Source organism: Brachyhypopomus gauderio, chromosome 4 (genome assembly GCF_052324685.1).
Source record: "Brachyhypopomus gauderio isolate BG-103 chromosome 4, BGAUD_0.2, whole genome shotgun sequence".
In the NCBI taxonomy this organism is placed as follows: Eukaryota; Metazoa; Chordata; class Actinopteri; order Gymnotiformes; family Hypopomidae; genus Brachyhypopomus; species Brachyhypopomus gauderio.
The window spans coordinates 3616371-3637303 of record NC_135214.1 but is presented as its reverse complement, the minus strand read 5'-3'; the positions used below and the strand labels follow the sequence as shown (position 1 = coordinate 3637303).

The following is a 20933-nucleotide window of genomic DNA, read 5'->3' as shown; positions in this document are numbered from 1 at the left end:
TCATTACGAGTGAAGGGTGACTCCCTTGGTACCCTACTCTTCATTACGAGTGAAGGTTGACTCCCTTGGTACCCTACTCTTCATTACGAGTGAAGCGTGACTCCCTTGGTACCCTACTCTTCATTACGAGTGAAGCGTGACTCCCTTGGTACCCTACTCTTCATTACGAGTGAAGCGTGACTCCCTTGGTACCCTACTCTTCATTACGAGTGAAGGGTGACTCCCTTGGTACCCTACTCTTCATTATGAGTGAAGCGTGTTTCCCTTGGTACCCTACTCTTCATTATGAGTGCGAGGTGACTCCCTTGGTACCCTACTCTTCATTACGAGTGAAGGGTGACTCCCTTGGTACCCTACTCTTCATTATGAGTGAAGGGTGACTCCCTTGGTACCCTACTCTTCATTATGAGTGAAGCGTGACTCCCTTGGTACCCTACTCTTCATTATGAGTGAAGCGTGTTTCCCTTGGTACCCTACTCTTCATTATGAGTGCGAGGTGACTCCCTTGGTACCCTACTCTTCAGACTGGGCTCTACACTGTTATCCATTAAACAAGGATTTAAATGCCCTGAATTGTTCATTATTGACTGCCACATGTGTGCAATGGAGTCAAAATGATGCAGATATCACCATCTTTGTTTTTAAAATAAAAAACAATTATTAAATGCAGCATTCTGACTCAGATGAACTCAACACCTCATAAACGGACAAGACAAACGAACTTCTAATACTTTATTTGAACTCAAACATAAAAAGGGATTTTAATTAATGACTAACTTAGTTTATAGAAAAAAAAAATCCAAACATGGTTTGTTCAAAATGTTTAGCTGAAAACTAAACACTGAACAAAACACAGCAAACACAAAATAAATATATACAACTATTTATAAATATGTCTATAATTTAAAACAGTTTTCACATCTGTGAAACATCAAAGGTTAGAGGCTGACAGGTACATCATTTTCAGAGCTTTTACCGTTCAAGGGCCTTTGAGGGTGTGAGACATTTTAGGTGTCTAGACACAGCTGTATTAGAAATACACGGTCCATGAACCCAAGCTACAGGTAGACACTACGTTGGGTAATCTTTGGAATGTTGTATTAGCCAATTCTAGATGGTATAAACTTTATGCACCTAGTGCACATTCAGTGCTTCACACGTACCTCAGTGGCCCAGATTTGTGGCCCTGTGCTCGGCCGGCCTTTGACATATACACTGCCCATCATGCATGGATATAAGTGTTAGCAGTCAGGCTCTTTATAGGTGCTTTGATGCTGCGGATATGCTGGGCTAGCACATCCCTTCCACTTGATATGTTTGACCAGGACATTGATGTCTTGGTCAGTTGTAACGGTCATCAGCTGGAGAGTTTCTGTAGGTGTCTCAGCCGATGTCCTGTTCCCAGATCAGCTCCAGGCACGCTTCAGTGCTGCCCGCCTGTATGGCCGCGCCGTGCTGGGGGGGGGGGGTTGGGCTTCCAGGGATGGTTCTGACATTTGTATGGCTGCAGCAGCTGTCATTCAAAATCGTCCACGTACTCGTACTCGTCCAAGTCCAGGTTGCAGTGAGGGTTGGGGATCCCAAAGAGGAGCCTCTTCTCAAACTCACTGGGGATGTGATGGTCAATTGGGTCCAGCATGTTGTCAAACCTGGAAAAGCAATTTCAACTGTCAAACCAAATACAGTGATGGAAAAGGGAGGAAAATTATGACTGTAGGAAAAGAGGAAAGGAAGTCCTATAATTCATGACCAGTTTTTTTTTTACTGTTAGAACATTGAACCAAATCACCAGGACTGGAAAACACTGCAAAAGACATCTGACAAAATTCAAGCAACACTCTACTGACAAGATAATTCTGCACTGCATGTGCACTCCAAGTTTCGTCTGGCTGTTTGGTTCAGAGTCCAACCGTGTAAATGTGGAAGCTCACATCCAGCCTTTTTAGCGCTGGGAACTCCAGGTAAAGTGGGAGGAGTGTGAACAGGCAGATCTCCTGCAGGTCGGAGCCAGCAGACCACAGTGCGAGTGTGAGAAACACCCTGTGATCTCATGACAGCTTACCTGCACGCCTCTACACAGAGGCTGCATTTAGAAGTCGGTGGTGCTCCTGAAACCACCACAAAACAACTGGTCAAAAAAAAAAAAAAGATCTTATGGCCCTACAACCAGTTTCTCCAGTGCAATGCAAATGTCATTTACACCAGTACAGAAAATATCAAGTTGGCTGGTGGTTGGTGAAACCTACAGACCCTTTGGTCCTCCGTCAAGCCAAGTCGTGAGTTTCACAGTGATCTCAGAAGCAGTGTAATTTCACAGTTATGATCCTAAATGTTGTATTGCTCATCTTTTATGGCCATGAGGGAGCCATCTGTGCTTCTAATAAAACTAAATGCATTAAAGTTACTATGACAAACTGGGCCATTAAGTCAAGAAATGCCAATTCTTACATGCCAAACACATGACTCTCTGCACATTTTTATCATACACAGAACTAGCCTTTTTTTGCGTTAGATCAACTGGTTTAGATGAACCCTAAATGCATCCAAATGTATATTTAGTGACGCTCTTCCCTGCCTGGAAGACAGACACATACTAAGCTGAGAAGCTGAGCTTTGTGGTGCTTCGACGGGTTAATGAGGCACTTTGCCCGGGCTTGGGAGCAGCTCACGGTGATGTGAAATGCTGATGTAATCCTGGTGCTTTACCCATCATTGTACTGCTCGCTGGCTGCTTCCTCAGCCACCAGCACGTCGTATTCCTCAGCGGCGTATCTCTCCCAGTCCGAAACCTCCTGCCCCAAAGTCTCCGCGTCCTCAAAGGGGGAGAAACCAGGGTTCATTTCACAGTGCTAAAGTGTCATAGCAAACTGAACACGCTAATGCTAGCTAATGCTAGTTACCTTTGCAACCATGAAGGGATCCCTCTGTTCGTGATCCAGATATTTCTCTATATTGAAGAACGTGTCGAAGAATACATGCGCAAGCTTGCATCTTTTCAGATCCCGGAGGGTGATCTTTCCTGTAGAGGACACAATGCCATTTTTGCATTAGCAAACTTTTCTGAGCTGCAATCAACTAATATTCTGGGCATACCTAACTATTTGTTCTGGTTTTAAGGAGCATTCATAAGTAATTTAAATACATGCTTGGCCAAAAGCTACAATTTAAGCAAACTCCTAATGAAATGATATGTGGATAAATTATGCCGATTAGCCTTATTTGACTTTTTTTTGGCATTTAGCACATGCTCTCTTCCAGAGTGACTTTCAAAAGTGCTTTTGTCATCTACTTTATTTATTCAACAAACAAGACCACCTGGGAGTTCTGGCCTGACCAAGTCCAGCATCTGACAGAGGCAGTCCTCAAAGGGCAATGGTTCAACGGCCATGGCCTCCAGCTTCTGACACTGCTCCTGATAGAAGAACTGGAGCTCGTACATGGACAGAACTCCGTCGCCATCCAAGTCCATACACCGGAACCAATACTCAATGCTGCAGAGCCAACAGATCGGAGATGAATAAGTTCATCTATAGTATCTGACGGTTTCAGCAGTCTTCTGAGAGAAACACCGACAGACATTAAATCTAATCCAGCCAAATTAACTCAGGGAGGTAAGCCGACAAAGATGTAATTTGACAGACTAATATGATTACTATATTACAAAGAAAGAACTAAATACGGATAAACTAGAATGTAGTAGATGATGGGCATGAGGATGAAAGCTAGACCACTGGCACCTGGTTTCAGTCTTCTTGTCCTCCTCCGAGATGAGGAACCACACAAAGTCAGAGTAGCTTAATCTAGACTCTTTATGCACCTTCCTGTCTCTGCAGGATAGGACAAAAATACATTATAAATACACCAGACAAGTAAAGCTTATAAACATTATAAATATAAATTTGTTTCTCTGTTGTACCTTGTTACTGTTCCTGAAAATATTCTCTCGATCATTCTGTTAGAAATAGCTGCCAAGAGAAGAGACAGAAGGACTTTTGAAAACACCCCAGACCAAAAATGTCACGCGCTACTGGTTTGGGCTTCTCAATTGCATGTAGTTAAGTTCTCCATCTTCCATCATTTCAATACTAAAATAGAAACGGTTTAGAAAAGACAGATCAATTTCAGAGGCAGACGTTGGTGCCATGCTGCAGGAAATTCACACTGAGAGCGAGTTATTGTTCTATTGATCCAGATCCCTTCTACTAAACAGCAAAAAGCAGGAACATGTGCTGTGGCAATGGAAGGAAAAGCCATCAGGGTTTCTATGGCAATACGATGCTGGTCGGCAGTCTAAAGCACTATATTGTGGCAGATGGTTATGTTTCCATAGTGCACAGGAAGTGGGCCGATACCTTGATCGTTGTGGCGTGCCAAGTCCCTCTGATCTATATACAGATCATGGTCTGTGTCCAGCTCCCAGAATTTACAGTAGATGACGTAGAAATGTTCATAGGAAAAGTACTCAGTAAGCTGGTTGATATCATCTTCTTCCTCCAGAAGTGCCACGTTCTGCCAGACAAAACCATGACTATGGGCTCCAGAAGCAGTAAAAGGTGGTGCAAAACAAACACACACACACTCTCACACACACTCAGTCAAGTAATGAAACAGTATAAAACAGGATTAGCCATTACCTGAAGGAAACTGCTTTTCCTGAGTTCTGAACATGTTATTTTTCCCGACCATGACCGGTTGACATTGTAAAATATTCTCTGAATTACCTGTTGGTAAAATTCAAGCACGCACACGCACTTACTAATTTTATATCTCAAAGAGACCATTTATGTTTTAAATAGACAAGGTTTTTGCCCTTACTGTGGTAATGTAGCGTGAGTGAAAGTCTGATGCCTCCTTCAGAAAAGCAAGGCCTCCATGTGAATCCACCACATCCTTAAAACAAAACACACACTCTCACTCCAACATCAAAGCCAAATGACTGTCATATGAGGGGAAGGAAAATCCTTGTGTCAAAGCCATTTGTGTGCCGAGGGTCTCTGGTTTTGTATTAGGGAAGAACAGCCTATCTTCTGGTGTGTCCATTTGGTGGCCATTGAGGATGTGTAGACATTTTAAAAGGTGCAGAAGAACAAAAGGGAAGTTTGAATGGCAAAGCAATATGCGTGCTGAGGCCTTCTGCAGTCTCCGCCCAGACCCCATATATGTGGCGTACACCTTTTTTGATCTAGGGAATTTTTTCTAAAATTGTGGAAAAATATTCAATTGGTTGTTTTTAACGCATGTCCTAAATCCAGATTCTGATGTGTTGGCAAAACTGACAACAAATGTAAGCGACTTATTTTGGGGGAGTTTCACACTCCTTGACCCTTTCCCATAAGAAATTAAATAATAGAAACACACATAAATCACCTCTGTTTGGGTGCAGGCACAGGAAGTCAGAGCTGCTTCACCACAATACTTTTTTTCATTCATCAAAATGGTCAAAGCAATTGCTGAAGCCATACGATACAAATTAAAGCGTGGATGCCAGAGTCTATTTCCTCTGCAGGGGAGGAGCTCTGGGCCACAGCGGCTGGTCCTGCCAGCCTTAATATCAGTGACGCGTCCATCACCAGCCAACGGGCTAACGGCTAGAGGAATAGCCAGCGTGGCGAATAACACCTCGTTACCGCAGAGCCCCGGAGAGAGGACACAGAGACCTTCTGCATTTAAATGTGGCTGTTGCTCCGACTGTAACCATCATATGGCCCATGGCCTCGTTACGAGATATCCTCCGAAGTGTACAAAATCAAATGCATAATTTCACCGAATTGGTCAGGTCGAGTAGTCAAACACGACTGGCCAAACTCATCGGAAGCTCCTCTCTAAACAGGGAATGCGGTGTCTGTGGGTCTGAGGCGGCATAATGGAACCGTCCATCGCTTGAGTAGCTGGCAGTCCTGCCTTTTAGGCAATGTGCTAATGGCGGCCTTATCTTCAGAGGGTGAGCTGGGCTAGCCTCAAGAGAACGGCCACAAGCCGCGAGCTCTCTGCTGTGCTTCCCGAGCTAATGGGTCCGTACCTGGAGGAATGGGATGAAGTCCTCCTGCTCCAAATAAGGGCGGCCGGGCTTGGCCAGGAGGTGAAGGAACTTGGAGGCGTCATCATGACAGGTTTGCAGCACTCTAAAAGGCAAACAGATGGTTTCAGGCTCTGTCGCCTATCGCAGAACGCCGATTCCAAATCTGTTCACTTCAAACACACGAGCCCAGATCTGCGTGTTCCCGAAATAAGCCTCCACGAGTCACGCTGGGTCGTTTTCGACCTATGGAGGTGCTGGAACGCTGAAGCGAGTGCGTTAAGCATAAGCACTTACCGTCTCCGAGCTATTCTGGGAATTCCAGGTTAATAGAATAACACGCATGGCACATGCAAAACAAACTCTGAACAAAAGCCGCTGCACTTCTGCGCGCTTGCTCTCACAAGCGTCTCGACACGAGGGCGTCGCCGAACATGAGTGCGAGTGACACTATCACGAGAGACTCCAAAGAGACGCTGAAGGCGCCATTGTCTTACTTTCTCCACGTTGCCACAAACTTGTGAACGGACACGTATCCCCTCCTGTCTCCCCCCGCAGCACAGAACAATGGCGCCTTCCAGTAGAGAGGACACTCGCAGGCCTGGGGAGACACGATGTTTACAAAGAAGCAGATTGTTGGTGAAAGCCCCACACAAAGGCAAACCCTGACACTCACGGCTGATGCATTCATTTAAAACCAATCGTTCGACACGGACGGTATTTGAGAATAATCAAACTCTTCTCTGAAAGGGAACGTCTCCCTGCTCCTCTACTGTGTGTAAGTAACGGCAGTAGAGTATCAGCCCCCACCCACACAATGGCTGCTTCATGAATTTGATAAACACAATGTTAATTTTGCCTTTCATTGTATTAAAGTCTCTCTGCTGCAAAACAAAACTATCCTGCCAGTAAGAGTTCCTTAACGGGGCTCTTAAAGTGAATTTTCAGGCCAAAAGATAATAATGATGTTTGTAATTTATTCTGTTTGAAGGACTGAATTTTGAATAAAATGTCTGTAAAAATGTTTATACATTTTGGCCATTTTAAAGAACTCTGGAGTGAGTTTGTCAAGTACGCATTTCTGAAACAGTAATAATATTTTGCCATTGATGAAGGAAAAGAAAACCATTCAGACTTGTAAACAGTTAAAGGGTTCTGCTAATTGCGCTAATGCAAACACTTTTGCTGGGTGGCTGAAGGCTGCACATTACAAATCACACTTACCTTGGCCACCTTCCCCATGTCCTCAATGGTCACTCTTTCATCGGGGAATTGAGAAAATATTTTCTCTATCTTGGAAATGAGATTGTCAATGTTGATGTTGGCTTGGGGCCGCCCTCGAGGGAAGAAGAACTTGGGAATGTTCTGTCTGAGTGCTGGTTCCACGGCCTCCTCTTTCTTAACCTGAGCCTGCCAAAACAGAGGGCAATAAAGACTGATCCAGGGGCCGGTGTGATCTCCATAACCCACTCCCACTGGACGGCCCGACGTGCACCCTGAGCACGCCGCTACACAACAGCTCAGGGTGTCGCCTTCTAATTAGGACATGTCAAGCGGCACAGACATTCAAAAAATAAAAACCTACACGGCTTGGAACACTTTCTCCGGTCTCTGTGATAACACTGATCTTTGCTTTTAAGCTGAAAGTAAAAGTCTGCGATTACATTAACAGCAAGTTAATAGAAATAAATGACGCTTTCACTGTGTGTCAACAATTTCACCAATTTTAACACCAGTTTTCGTGAACAGGCCAAGGAGACATGACGTGAACAGGCCAAGGAGACGTGAACAGCAGACAGAATGAACCCGTTTGTGCTGTTCCAACTTCCCCAAAATACTGTCACTAAAATAAACAGTGCTGGGTCTACGCAGTTAAAATAGACACACACTAAAAATAATTGAAACATTTTGGCCAGCTCAAGGAAAATCTCGGCCAGACGCCTACCTCCGCCACAGACACGCATTACTACTGGTAGCAGTACTAAGACTATACTAGATGTTACAATACTTGATTGGATACAAATAATGGAAAATACACTCTCCTACTGAGAGTGAAGCGCTGTAGTAGGGCACTACACTGCCACTTGTACCCCTGACCCCGGGGTGCAAGTGTAACTCAGAACACTCATACCTACGACTCTCTCACTAGACAACACAGTAGTCCTCCATTCCCCTGCGCTCATAAATCTGTGTGTCATTCTCAACAGCCCTCAGGTTTAATGCCACATCCGGTCCAATGTTTAAAGCTCCTTTATGTGGCTGTGACACAGCTAAAGCTCAGCCCTCCCACTACATCCCCTCTGCTGGGTCCCCCTACAGCTCATGGTGCCTGCGCTGCTGTAGTTCACTTCTCGTGGGCATCGGTTCTTCACCGCACATGCGGCCCAGATTCCTGCTGCACCTTCGTGGTGACAGATCATCATCGCAGCTACACCTGCTCCTGTAACATACTGCACCCATTTCAATATCTTTCTGCTCACGTACAAAGTACTTAACTTCATTCTTTCCCAGGTCTGACCCTACACTGCCATATGTTTATTTGTGTTATGATAATGCTTACTAACAGCCAATGACAACCCAAAATCATTATCTCAGAAAATTAGAGTATTACACCAACTGAAAGAATGATTTTTAATTTTGAAATGTTGGACTTTGGTCTAGTTGTAACACCAGCAGGTGTAGGTCACTGTATTACAACAAGACTAAATTCTTTCAGTAGGCCAACATTTCTGAATTTAAAAGGATTTTTTCAGTTGGTCTTATATAATATATTCTGTCTATTTCTTTTTCTTTCTGAGATAATGATTTTGGGTTTTCATTGGCTGTAAGCCATAATCATCTACATTAATAGAAATAAACACTTGAAATAGATCACTCAGTCATGAATCTATATATGCGTTTCACTTTTTGTATTGAATTACTGTAATGAATTAACATTGACATTTAAGATTTATTCTAATGTATATAAATGCACCTGTATATAAAACATACCACCAACCTAATCCTTCCCTCTCAATTCAAGCCTGTTCTGTTGTTTGCTCTGTATTCTCTTGCTTGTCCTTAAGTGTTTTGTTCTTGTATTAATGCACCATCTTTGGGTACTCGAAAAGCACTATACAAGTCTCCTGCATTTCATTACTTGACCAAAAGCTTTTTTGCCATGAAGTACAAGTGAGGTGTGTATACATTATACTGCAGACAGTGAGCTGAAAGCTGTGGGTTTCTAAATGCAGTCTGGTACACATGGAATGTTGCATCAGAACTAAAGATGGTCCAGCATGTGTAGATCATGTCAAGGAGAAGAGTCTACAAAACAGTGTGGCATCTGGCAACGATGCTAAAACACGGGTCTGCAGAGACAAACAAGACAGCACTAGCCTTGCGTCTTCTTATGAGCTCTGTTCTGATCAACGGCGGAGTGTAAAATGTCATCACAGACAAAACATAATGTTACATTAGCTTCAGATGTAGCTTCAGATCAGCGAGGGGGACACAGGTTTGTTCTGGTTGAGGAGGAACACCACGAGTTCATGGGGGACAGAGATAACAAGGGAACTCGGTCTCCATGACCACAAGCAAAACATGGCTCAGAGCGTCTCAGCAGGCCTGCAGTGAGACTCCCAGATAGCGTTAGATAGCTCCGATAACATTTCACGCTTTGGTAACAATAGTTTCGTCCGACAGGTTTTTGTGAGTGATTCCTTATAAACTTATCTTCCATACTTCCAAGTTAGTCTGGGTTATAAAACGTTACTATTCCAACAAAGCTTTTGTGGGAGAGCGAAACAGACAGTGTTTGACGGTTTTGTGTGTCTAAACTTGAATAGCGAGTTGTGCTTTCTCAAGGTACAGGAACTCAGCACGGCAGGAACAGCCGCACGCCCTCACGCAGTCCTACACCTGCTGTTGTGTCATATAATATGCCGTTTCTGTGTTCTATTGTTCACGTCCTCCCTCCTCATAACAGGGGTGATCACACCACTGACGACTACATCTGCCTTCACTGTGCCAGTCTCGCTCAGTCACTGTTAACCGTCACTACGGCTTATTGGACCAGAGACCTCAGTAGTGCCGCTAGCAAGCACAGCATTACGGACGCTTAGGCAACTTTACGACCCCTTATTTGGGATACCAATAATGGAAAGTATTTGCTCTGATGTGCCAGGCAAGGATTCAGCGCAGGAGATGAACGCCGTTAATCTTCCCCACCGCACCTCTGTCAGCCATGGCTATAAAAGGGAAAAGCCTTCCTGTAGGCCAGCAGAAGGCGGCGGGTGCCCTGCTCGGTGGTCAAGAGCACCAGAGCGCTTAGTCCTGCCGATACAGCCTCGCAGTTTCAACACGGAGTTGCACAGACGCTCGGTGTGGCCTTCAAGGGCAGCTCAACTTACTGACCTTCACGCGTCACACAAACACGAATTTCACATTCCCATAACCAGTCCCCCCACCGCAAAAAAAATACAAAAAATATAAAATCAAACAATAGTAGTACCGGCAACATAAACAACCCACAATCTGGCCGCAGAAGCCTCCCTGCACGGGCTCTGCTGGCCACCTGACAGGTGCGTGCGGATCGAGACCACCTGCCTGTCCTTGCTGGAAGGCTTTCAGCCTCTTCTTGAAGCGTGAGGGTAAGACGAAGTCGCAGCCCCGGGCCAGAAGAGCCAGCTCCTTCCTCAGGTCAGGGTCCTGCCGCAGACACACCTCCTTCATCCTCATGCTGCGGACGGCGGGCCGGGGGAAGGCGGGCCGGGGCGGGTGGCCCGACGCGCTGGGCCTACTCCGTGCGACCCCTCTTTAACGGCGAGCGGCAGCTGCGTGTGTCGGCCCGTCTCCGGCCTCCGCCGCGCTGGCCCCGGAAACGCCGCTCCTGTGTGTCCAGTGTCGGCCGGCCGAGGTCACGCAACCCTGTCCGGCAGAGTGGCGCGGGAGACAGGACCAGGGTGCGTGTGTCTCTGTGTGCGAGTCACAGTGCCTGTGTATGTGCGCGTGTGTGTGTGGGGGAGACGGTAGGCGGGGGGTGGATCTGCCCTTTCCAACAGCATTCCACAGCTCTCGTAGAAGGTTATGAAGAGAGACAAACCTGTTGTTTCAGCGCCCCGTGTTAGCGCTACACTTTTCACTGTTAGGGAGATGCTGCCCAATAAATAAATCATGGCAATTCAGTTCAACTTCTTCCAACAACTTAATACTTAAAACTCTCCATTGGTGTGAATGATACTGTAACTCTACACCCATGTCCATGTTACTCGTGGCAAGTGTAGGGGGGGGGGGGGGGGGGGGGGGGGGGACGGACAAACAAACAAAAAAAGTACCCCAAACACCACACAAACATTTTACAGATTATATTATTACTATTATTAAAAATACTTTATTTACTTATTTATGAGTAAAACCTTTTAAGTGCAAATCTTATCAAAGTTATAAATCTAAATTTATATGATGGCCATCGCAACGTAATGGAAAAAGAGAAGTTTAAAGGCACATGTATTAATGTATTACCACCTATGGCATTTGTTTATTTTGCCTCCTTCGTCTCCAGCTTCCAGTCATTCCATACCTTATTATAGATGACAAGTCTTAGTGTCACAGTGGGGCGGGAGGGCTGAATTCACAGAATGATGTTAACCAACAGTCGACGCCTATTAAAAGACCCCACATATACTGTTTGGGCAATCTCAAGAAACAAGATCTTGAGAAACGAGTGTATCTTTAGTCTGTGCAAAACACACACACCCAGACTGACAGCAATTACATCAATTCTCTGTAAGCATACTGATCCACAAGAACCCAGCCACAGGATATAAGGGGGATGGGGCATCTGAAAAAAAGCCCTTTCGTTGCCATTACTGTTTTCAGAACGAAATCGTACTGACAAAACGGGACCACTGTGAAACCGACTGCACACGGACATACGGCAGCCGACCGTGGCTGCTACCAAACCGGAGCTAAAATAAAACCACGCCTGGCTTAAATGATAAGTATTTTTAGATGGCAGATCACAGAGCCCACATTCTTCCACTCATTTCAACAGGATTCCAGCCGCTGTTGTCCCCCCAACGGCAGGAGATCCTACCCATGTTTATCAAGCCCAACAGCCTCTTCTTACCTGCTTCTGTTCAAACGCCTTAGTCAATTATGGCAGACGGAGGAGGGGGAGAACAAAAGAATAAGGAAATGGCCACGACGAGGCGGCTATGGTAACACAGCTGGGCTCGTGTTGGGCGTTGGGATTCGTGTGGACATGCGCTCAAAACTCTTTTGCCTCCAATGGCTCGGAGTCGTATGTAAAAACAAGTCTCCTCTGTTCGGGTACGCTGGCACCAACAGAACACACGTCTTAGGGTCTGTCTGTCCAAGAGGACGCAGCTGTCGGTGCAAATAGTGTCGATTTCCAAACAAAGCCTTGTGTCCAGTCAGAGGGACAACTGCACGAAGACACTGATCAGCAAAGCAAAAATGGACACGCCAACACTGCTGCAGTTGCCTTAGTTGGTCAATTGCCACACGGCCTTTCGGAAAACATCCGTATTATGTCATGTTAGTAAAGGCCAAAACCCACCTTATTCAAGCCTTTCAAAGAAGCGACAGAATGCAGTTATCATTTCTGTGCAAAATTATCAAGTTGAGAAATTCGGTGGTCACTGTTTTTGATCTGATACTTGAGTGCACTCTCAACAGGGGCAGATTCTTGTCAAAGTATGTTGGGACAAGCAGGCCTGAACAAGCCACTACGGTTAAATCCCGTTTGTTAACACAGCAGTTAGTAAATACAACTGCTCGTGTCTTGTGTAGCAGGTTGGGATTGCACTCATATTAAAGTCAACGGTCACAGACCAGAGAGGGCCAAATTGAACATGAACCCTGTGAGCGGAGTGTTTATTTATTTGGATTGGTAATGATTGTCGCAGACAAAAAGCAAGGTGAAGTCATTTGACTCCTTGTGGTTTTATATCTATGTTTTATATTTATGCAAAGCTTCTGCAAAATGGCTGGACATTCTGAAAAGAAACCATTCAAATCCCCTGTAAATGAAAACCAAAGAAAGAAAAATTATCTCCCCGCCTAACTTTTAGAAGGTTATAATCTAAACGAGGTTTAATAAAATTATGACAATATAGTACCTTATGTAGATCTAATTCCATCGTCTTTACATCTACATATTCTTCAATATTTAAAAGGCAGTAAAAGGTCAATCATTGACCAGCATGTGATACAGACAATTATGAATGTTGTGTCATTTTAAAGCATAATGCTTGCGTCATTAGCCTTCGTGGGAACTCCGGTAGAGCACAGCAGGAAAGAGATTAGAAATGACTTCATTTGATTACTCTAGTCTGTCTTAACAGTCCATAATAAGGCTTGCGCCAAGACATTCTTCATATTTCATTTCAAACTACACCTACCACTCACCATATTGGACACATTTATTTATTCAAAACACCTTGTAGGTGTTCGTAAGAGATTATAGCTGACACCATGCACCACGCAACCCCCAACTCTGAGTTCGGGACAGCTGTTGCTTGGATGTTAGTGGGTGGCAGATCACACTCAACCCAGCAGTGACATGGACGTGTGAAAACTCCCATCAACACTGCAGAGGCGGATACGCTCATAAAAGACCCATTATCATCCAACTACTATGTGTAAATTCTGTGCTGGTCTTCCACCCAAATAAAAGTCTGACCAGCAACGTTTCTGCAAATTAATCTGACCATTGAACAACAGAGGACACAGTCACTTCCAAACTGTGTATATCAGACATATTTTATTTCTATATTTAGCCTAGAGTTAAATCAGACCAGTCTACAAAAGATTGTAGGTGTTATAATGAAGTCAGTGCTGTTAAGAAGTCCTTAGGTGCTTTGTTATACTGGGTTTTAATAGCTGCTTTCAGAGGGGCAGAGTGAGTACTTTGAGACTACAATAATGTCTTGGTTAACCCCTTCTCATATAACGGAAGCAACATGCCCATTCAGACATTCTAGGTATACGAAGGTGTGCTCTTTTAAATAGACGGTTCCTAATAAACCCGCTTTGCACAGTAGCTTCTCCCATGGAGGTCCACTACACCACAGACTTGCTTTAACACCCCTTAATCCATTAAAGAATAGCTTGGTAATTGGCTAATGAGTTGAACCAAGTACGTTAGAGCAGACACACTGGACTGCCTACAGCTGGGGCCTTGCAGGACTCTAAGTGTAAAGCCTGATAACCTTACCATTTAATTTTATAGTGGCTTAATGAGCTGGCTCAAGGTATGGAGAAACTGCTTTAAACATCTAATTGAACTTTTAATTAGATTGTCTGCCTACTCGGTGGTTAGATGAAGCACACGGACATCAATAACCACATTAACAGTCTACATAATAGTCTCTTATCTTGCTAAGCCTTGTGAGGAATCCTGAACCAGGATGAGTTCGAGTACTTCATCGTTAAGCAGTAAAGCACCAGTAATCATATTAAATTATTTTATATCCTAAAGGTGCAAGTGGCCTGTACATTAGCCTTACTGTATACAGTCTTGCAGTAAGCTGTGCTTGGTAAAAATATTTTTGAGCCTCTGAATGTATAGTTCCTTTTCCCACATGTATGGCCAACCACACAACCATACACAAACAGCAGAAGGCTTAGAGAATGCTTACAATGCTTAGCTACAACAGAATGCTTACAAAACATGTTCATCATGGTTTTCTCAGCAGTGTTAGCTAGCTGTTGTCAGAGCTACACCATCATTTGACTGGGAAGCCTCAATGACACAGGGATTCAATGATTGTCTCTACATCTTCCATGGCCATTTGAGTATGGCCTGTGCTGTGTTGCACAGATTAAAAGGAACAGCAAAACAGTGCAAACACCACCAAATAATCCATCTCGTTCAGCCAATGGAGAAGTTTAGCGACTGTCTCATAATTATGAAAGAATGTCGCTGCCACAAATGCTTCTTGGCTCTAATTTCCAGCACAACACTTGTGGAAAAAGAAACTACATCTGGCCTCAGGGGTTTGTAATGGTGCAGAGTGGCCCGGCGTGGCCTTAGGAAGTACATTACAACATTTAGCAGACACTTAAGAACCGTTTGGACCTACAGTGGAAGGAAGATTATGTTTTGGCAATCAGAAACAGCTGTCCATTTTCATGAGAAATTTGCTGAATAAACAAGACATCCAGCATTTTATGCTCCTGATTGACATCAGTACAAGTTAGTCCTGCACATACAAGCAGACTGACAACTTTCATTATTATTGTTTCTACTTAGAAAATATATGCCCTGTCACAAACTAGTAAATTACTAGTAAAACTGCTTTAGGCCTGCAGAACATTAATATGACACACACACCACACCTGCACTAGTCACACCATGAAACATGCTCATCTTGCTAAACCTGAGCCAAGAGCTGAAGAGGTGGGGAGTAACAGACTTACAGGGAACACGTTCAAGTGCTGCTTTAAGCTTCTTCATTACGAAGCACTTCAGCGAATGTCTCGGCTGAAACCAAAACTGCAAATCATGGCAACCTGGGTCGAAAACCACATTTTATTATTGACATAATATTTTATTATTCCAAAAGATCTATTTACCTGCCTTGCACTTTAAGAGAACCAAACAAAATGTCCAATCACAAATGTTTTATTTGACCAGCTCACCCATAAGCATGAGATTAAAATCTTAACAGAACATTAAGATTTTACACTTTTTTTGACCAACTGAAAGCATCATTTCCATCCATCCAACATTAGTTTGCCAACAGTTCATCAAACATGTGAACATGAATGAAATCGGTTTTCATTAAAGGCTATTGTGATGGATTGACATTCAGTTTGACTCCAAATTAGGTGCAATATACACTGATGCTACTCTTCGGAAATCAAAATGCTCAAAGAAAGATGAATGACATCCAACAATTAACAGTATGTAGTAGGTTTAACACCTGTATACACGGAGGACAGTTGTGTAAAATGTTAACTAAACACTTGCATGTTTCTGAGCAGTTAATTCCAGCATAGGTGGAACCATCTCCATCTTTGCTGGTGTCTTGTGTCAAAGTTAGAACAGCTGTTCTGACCATGACGTTAATTGAATTTCTAGCTAATCCTTTAAAGAATGAATTTGTATTCATGAATTCCTTTGCTCTTCCTAAAATAGCGCATTATTCCACATAGGAGCAGAGGCCCTTTAATACATAGTGACAAGTTCTGGGCACATGCTGCTTACGTCACAACAGAAAAAACATGGAATGCACAACAGTTGTTCTGCAGGCTGAACAGAGCCTGGGAGAACTCAAGTGACAGAAGAGGACTGGTCATGGAAATCAAAGCATCGTAGCATCTGTCAAAACTCTTACCGTCTAACAAATGAGGAACTGCAGAAAAACTGGACAGAAACCGCTCACGCTCATAACACGGACTCATTGCTAACAGCTGTCTCCCATAAAAATGACCTATTATCTAAATTGTCTGCATGGACAATAGCAAAAGCCATGGCACGCCGTGTTCCCTTTCATGGTCGTAATGGCAATCTTTTCCCATACCCTGAACAAAATTGGATCCATTTTTATCAAAGTGGACTTTTAAAGGAATATTTAAAAAAGGACAAAATTGTAAGGACATTTTAGGGCTCATCTGGGAATGCATAACAACACGTGACGGATTTACCCCATGTCTCCTATATCAGGGCTTTTAGTCCCGAAATGCTCCGAATCTACTGCACAAGCAGGACACTGGAGTGGTCCGACACTGCCTAAAACGACCCTGCAACAACCTTGTGTGTGCTGAGACCAGAGTTTCTGTCAAATTGAGAGTTGTGTCATTCAGGTCAGCAGATCATGACAGGCCGCGACCCACCACCAAAGAGACTTCCGTCTCAGCTGCCGTGATGTGAGAGGGGGAATTGCTTTGGATAGTGTTTACATGTTTGCCTTTCCAACAGGTTTTCTCAGTATGAAGTCAAGTTATGCCAACCACACAGCTTCCCACACAATGAGAAGTCAGATTATTAGGCCCTATATGCGCAAAATTATTTACATACAGAATTACGTTCCAACAAAGCGTATCAAGTTTTAAGGTGTAGGCAGACTTGGTAAATGATCTCGAACATGTGAAGATGGTACTCTACTACTCATAGTTGCAGCTGTTTGCCCAAATCACTGACCCCACATTGCACACATTCACAAAGGGCCCCTTTCTTCTACAGCTCTGGGTAATCAGTACACATATGGATCTCTGCTTCCTTATTTAATATTAGTTACAGTCCAAAATATGACCGGTTACAATATTGATAATTAAATGCGATTAGAAGATGATTAAATATGATTAGCAGAGGGTGAGTTGCAGGGAACCCTGAAAGAAGCATATGTCTTCTCTAGAACTGTTCTTTGAGGCAATGCTGTTTTCCATGAAAACAAGAGGATCCCGCCCATAACGATCCCCCTGTGCAAACTCTAGCTCATCACCAATACACAGGTCTGAGCTGTCTAGACATCAGCAGTGAAGCCCACCTACTTCACAGACCAGGATACAGTGGGAGGGTCATTATCATTCCAGGCATGGATGGACTTAAAATGTTTCCACCTCTCATTCTCTGGCCCACTGCAGGTCCAAGAGAACACATGGGAGGTATTTCTTTACACAATGCAAAGGACTCCACAAAGCATGGTCTCTCAGAGACTCTAAATCCGGACGCCACACGCGGCCAGTCAGTCAGCAGCCTCTTGTGGTAAAACAGGGAAGAAATCAAATCATGGTCAAAGCCCTTTTCAAAGCCAGTGGGAGGCACAGGGGCCTTACCTTTTTAATACTGACGGAGCGTCGCAGGAACCTGCTGTTGGGCCCTACCCTGCTACTGCCACCGCTCCCAGAGGGCAGCGTGGCAGAGGGCGGGCTGCAGGAAGCACCAAGTGCAGCGGGCGTCCTCTCCGTAACGGTGTTCTTTGGGGCGATGTTGTTGTTTTCCGTCAACACAAGAGAATCCCTCCCGTTACGATCGCCCTGTGCAAACTCCAGCTCGTCTCCATCTTTGATCTTCCTGAGGTAGTCCTTCAGTATCGCCTGTGTGTCGGGATCACTCAGCCACTTGAGGAAGAGCTCATCCACCTTCATCTTCAGAACTGGCTGCAACGCTTGAGGTGATGGCATTTTTATGGGGTTTGCCCCGACAGGATCACCTAAAGGTATCTGTGAATTGTGGTAAGTGGTTAAAGGCGACAGTACAATCAGTAGTGTTCAAACACAAAGCATCATGTTTGCCATAGTTCTACCCCAACTACTCCCCGGGTTAGGGCTGCCCACCGCACTGCGCATGCGTGCACCACTTTGTGTTCGTGTTAACTGCACAGATGGGTCAATGCGGAGGACAAATTTCGATTGAGGTGAAAATCACAATCACAGATTCTTCACTAGCAACAAATGTCAGCACGGGTGTTTGGACCGGCCTGGTCCATGTGCAGGGACGCTTTATGGACAGCGTTTAATACAAGCAGCTAACTAGGTCAGACGGGACCATAAAACACTCCAGAGTTTCTTATATACTATCTAATTAACTAACCTTAGTTATGTATAACCTATAAATATAATAGCCAGCCAGTAAACCACCCACACAGCGGTCAGGCCGGCCAGTCCCACCGCCTCCATGTTGTTAGCTACCACAGCTAGCTAGTTCGCTAACCCCACGATTAGCTACGGCCTCGAACCGGTGAAAACTTTGTCATTTCATAGCAAGTAGCTCGCATTACTCACTAGTTAACCGCGGCTTGCGACTTTCCTGTAAGCACGAACACACATTTAAAGGCCTTGCCGGTGTGAACGGAGGTAAATGTGTGCATGAACGCACCTGCACTAGAAGCACTGCACTGTAAACATCCCGCTGTCGCTTCACCGGGCTTCACTTTGAACCAAACTCTCGTTCCTCAAGGCAACCGGGAAATCTCTTCTCGCGAGACTAAATGTGTTTAGACAATGGTTTAGACACGTGCTGCCCGAATACATTAGCCAGCTAAATTATCATTATCAGTTAATAATTATTAACTTTTATTACAAATTATTAACTTTTTATAAACAAATGATGATTTGACAGAATATGTTGTTCCTGTTGACTAAAGCAAGCCTTCAAATCTGGTTATTATCTGTGTTACAGTCTTTGAGTTTTGTGATTAGTAACTTAGCCAGTACAGCAGGGCTGGACAGTGGGCTGTTTAGCCTATTTGTCAGTCCCTTGCTCAAACACGATAAGAGAAATCGTCGTTTAATTATCAGGTTTAGTAGGTGCACTGGAGTTGAATAAACGACAAACTTGTACTGGACTATTCCCAGACGACAGAAAGCCATCCCGGTCTATAAGACGGTTTGACATGTAAAGTTGACCCAACAGCTCCCTCTTTGGTTCCGTGTAAAATAACAGCACGCGTAGAAGACGTAAAAGCTTATTGGAAAACCACAGGATTTGTGTTTTATTCCTCCTCTGATCTCAGTTATTACTACTGCCACAAAAACTAAATAATAATACATGGTTATTTAATAAATTCTTATTTACTGATATGTCTTTAAATAAATATTTATTTACTTGTATACATGTATAACATCCTCAGTTCAGAAAAAGCAACATTCCTTCACTCTTTTTATTCTTCTATCCATTTCCCATTGGTCTATATTAGATATTTGTCAGAGTACTCTATGCACAAATATCTACAATGTAACTAGTTCTGGACAAGAGTCATGCGAGACACAACCTCCTGCAGACCACTGCATGGGCTTGGACCAGACAGCTTATGATATGCTAGATTCCCAAGTGTTGTATACAATAAAACAAACAAGTAATTAATCAAACACACAACCAAACAAAGCCATTGAATTAAGGGTAGACATATCACTCAAGAGCTATATTTAAAACAACAACAATTATTATTATTTTATTTTTTTAGTAGTAGTAATAGTTTAAAGACATTTAACCAGGTTTTAGTACTAATGCAAGGCCTTCTGACTTAGGAAAATGACTGTGGGTGGTCAATATGGAAAAGCTATGAGTTAAAATACTGAATAATCACTGTTTGAAATGTTTCACAGATTTTATGGATGTAATGTCTTGACTTTACCTTTTATATGAGTAAATCTGAAATATTAAAATTAATAGTATAATTTAAAAATAGATTTCATATTTATTTAGCCAAATATAGTTTTTTTATTAATGAAAGTCCTTTTCAGAGATTTTCACTAGGTGTATAGTTCATCTGTCATAGTTTACAATAGGTCATTCTTAACAACATTCACAACCCTGAAACACAATGCTTTTTTAAGTTTCTGTATTTGCATAGTATATCTGACTATTTTGTATTATGTATGTGTCATCAACATACTAGTTAACATTTTAGAACTGCTAAAAAGGTTATGAGGCAAAACACTTAAGTAAAGGTAAAATATTTACATGAATTCTTTATCATGTCCCATGACTTGTAATGTATCTTTAATAAAAGTACAAACAAGAAAACAAACCCAGCTCACCAAACATTTAGATTTACAGTTCACACAGCCACACTGTGCTGCAGTGGGTACAACCACTTATGAATCATTTCAATCACTCTCAGATGCTCTCTCCACTGAAGACTGCAGTTGGGACGGAGACCCATGCTTCTGTCTTTGGAGGTCCTCTGAGGTTTTCTTTCCATATATGAGTATTAAATGTACAGTATGTGGCCCACATTAAAACTGCATTACTTAAATGCAGTAGTTTCAAAAAGCAAGACGGATCACGCAAGCTTTCATTGTACATCATGCTGTGAGACGCTGACAGTGGCTGCTGAGAGTGTTCTCATAACAGTGTAGGGAGTTTTAACCTGCAGGGGTCATACTTTACCACGGTTACATTAACACACACACACACACGCACACACGCATGCACGCACGCACGCACGCACGCACACACACA

The 20933-nt window shown here is 43.5% G+C and overlaps 1 protein-coding gene across 4 annotated transcripts; it reads right to left on the bottom strand.

The window, feature by feature from the left end:
- Positions 1 to 718: 718 nt before the first annotated feature.
- Positions 719 to 18962, bottom strand: ppp2r3b (protein phosphatase 2, regulatory subunit B'', beta). Of its 4 annotated transcripts, XM_077001581.1 has the most exons (15): positions 18846 to 18962; positions 17804 to 18190; positions 7241 to 7426; positions 6514 to 6617; positions 6020 to 6122; positions 4816 to 4890; positions 4635 to 4721; positions 4353 to 4509; positions 3917 to 3965; positions 3738 to 3827; positions 3316 to 3491; positions 2901 to 3019; positions 2707 to 2813; positions 2063 to 2108; positions 1516 to 1649 (listed from the first exon to the last, which is right to left on the bottom strand). In XM_077001581.1, the coding sequence occupies exons 2-14, from the start codon at positions 18149 to 18151 to the stop codon at positions 2090 to 2092; spliced, it is 1620 nt and encodes a 539-aa protein (XP_076857696.1). In that variant the 5' UTR covers positions 18152 to 18190; positions 18846 to 18962; the 3' UTR covers positions 1516 to 1649; positions 2063 to 2089. The 4 variants fall into 4 exon arrangements, with proteins under 4 accessions (XP_076857694.1, XP_076857695.1, XP_076857697.1 ...); XM_077001579.1 differs by lacking the exon at positions 2063 to 2108 and having other exon boundaries at positions 719 to 1649; XM_077001580.1 differs by lacking the exon at positions 2063 to 2108 and having other exon boundaries at positions 719 to 1649; positions 18752 to 18886.
- Positions 18963 to 20933: the final 1971 nt, after the last annotated feature.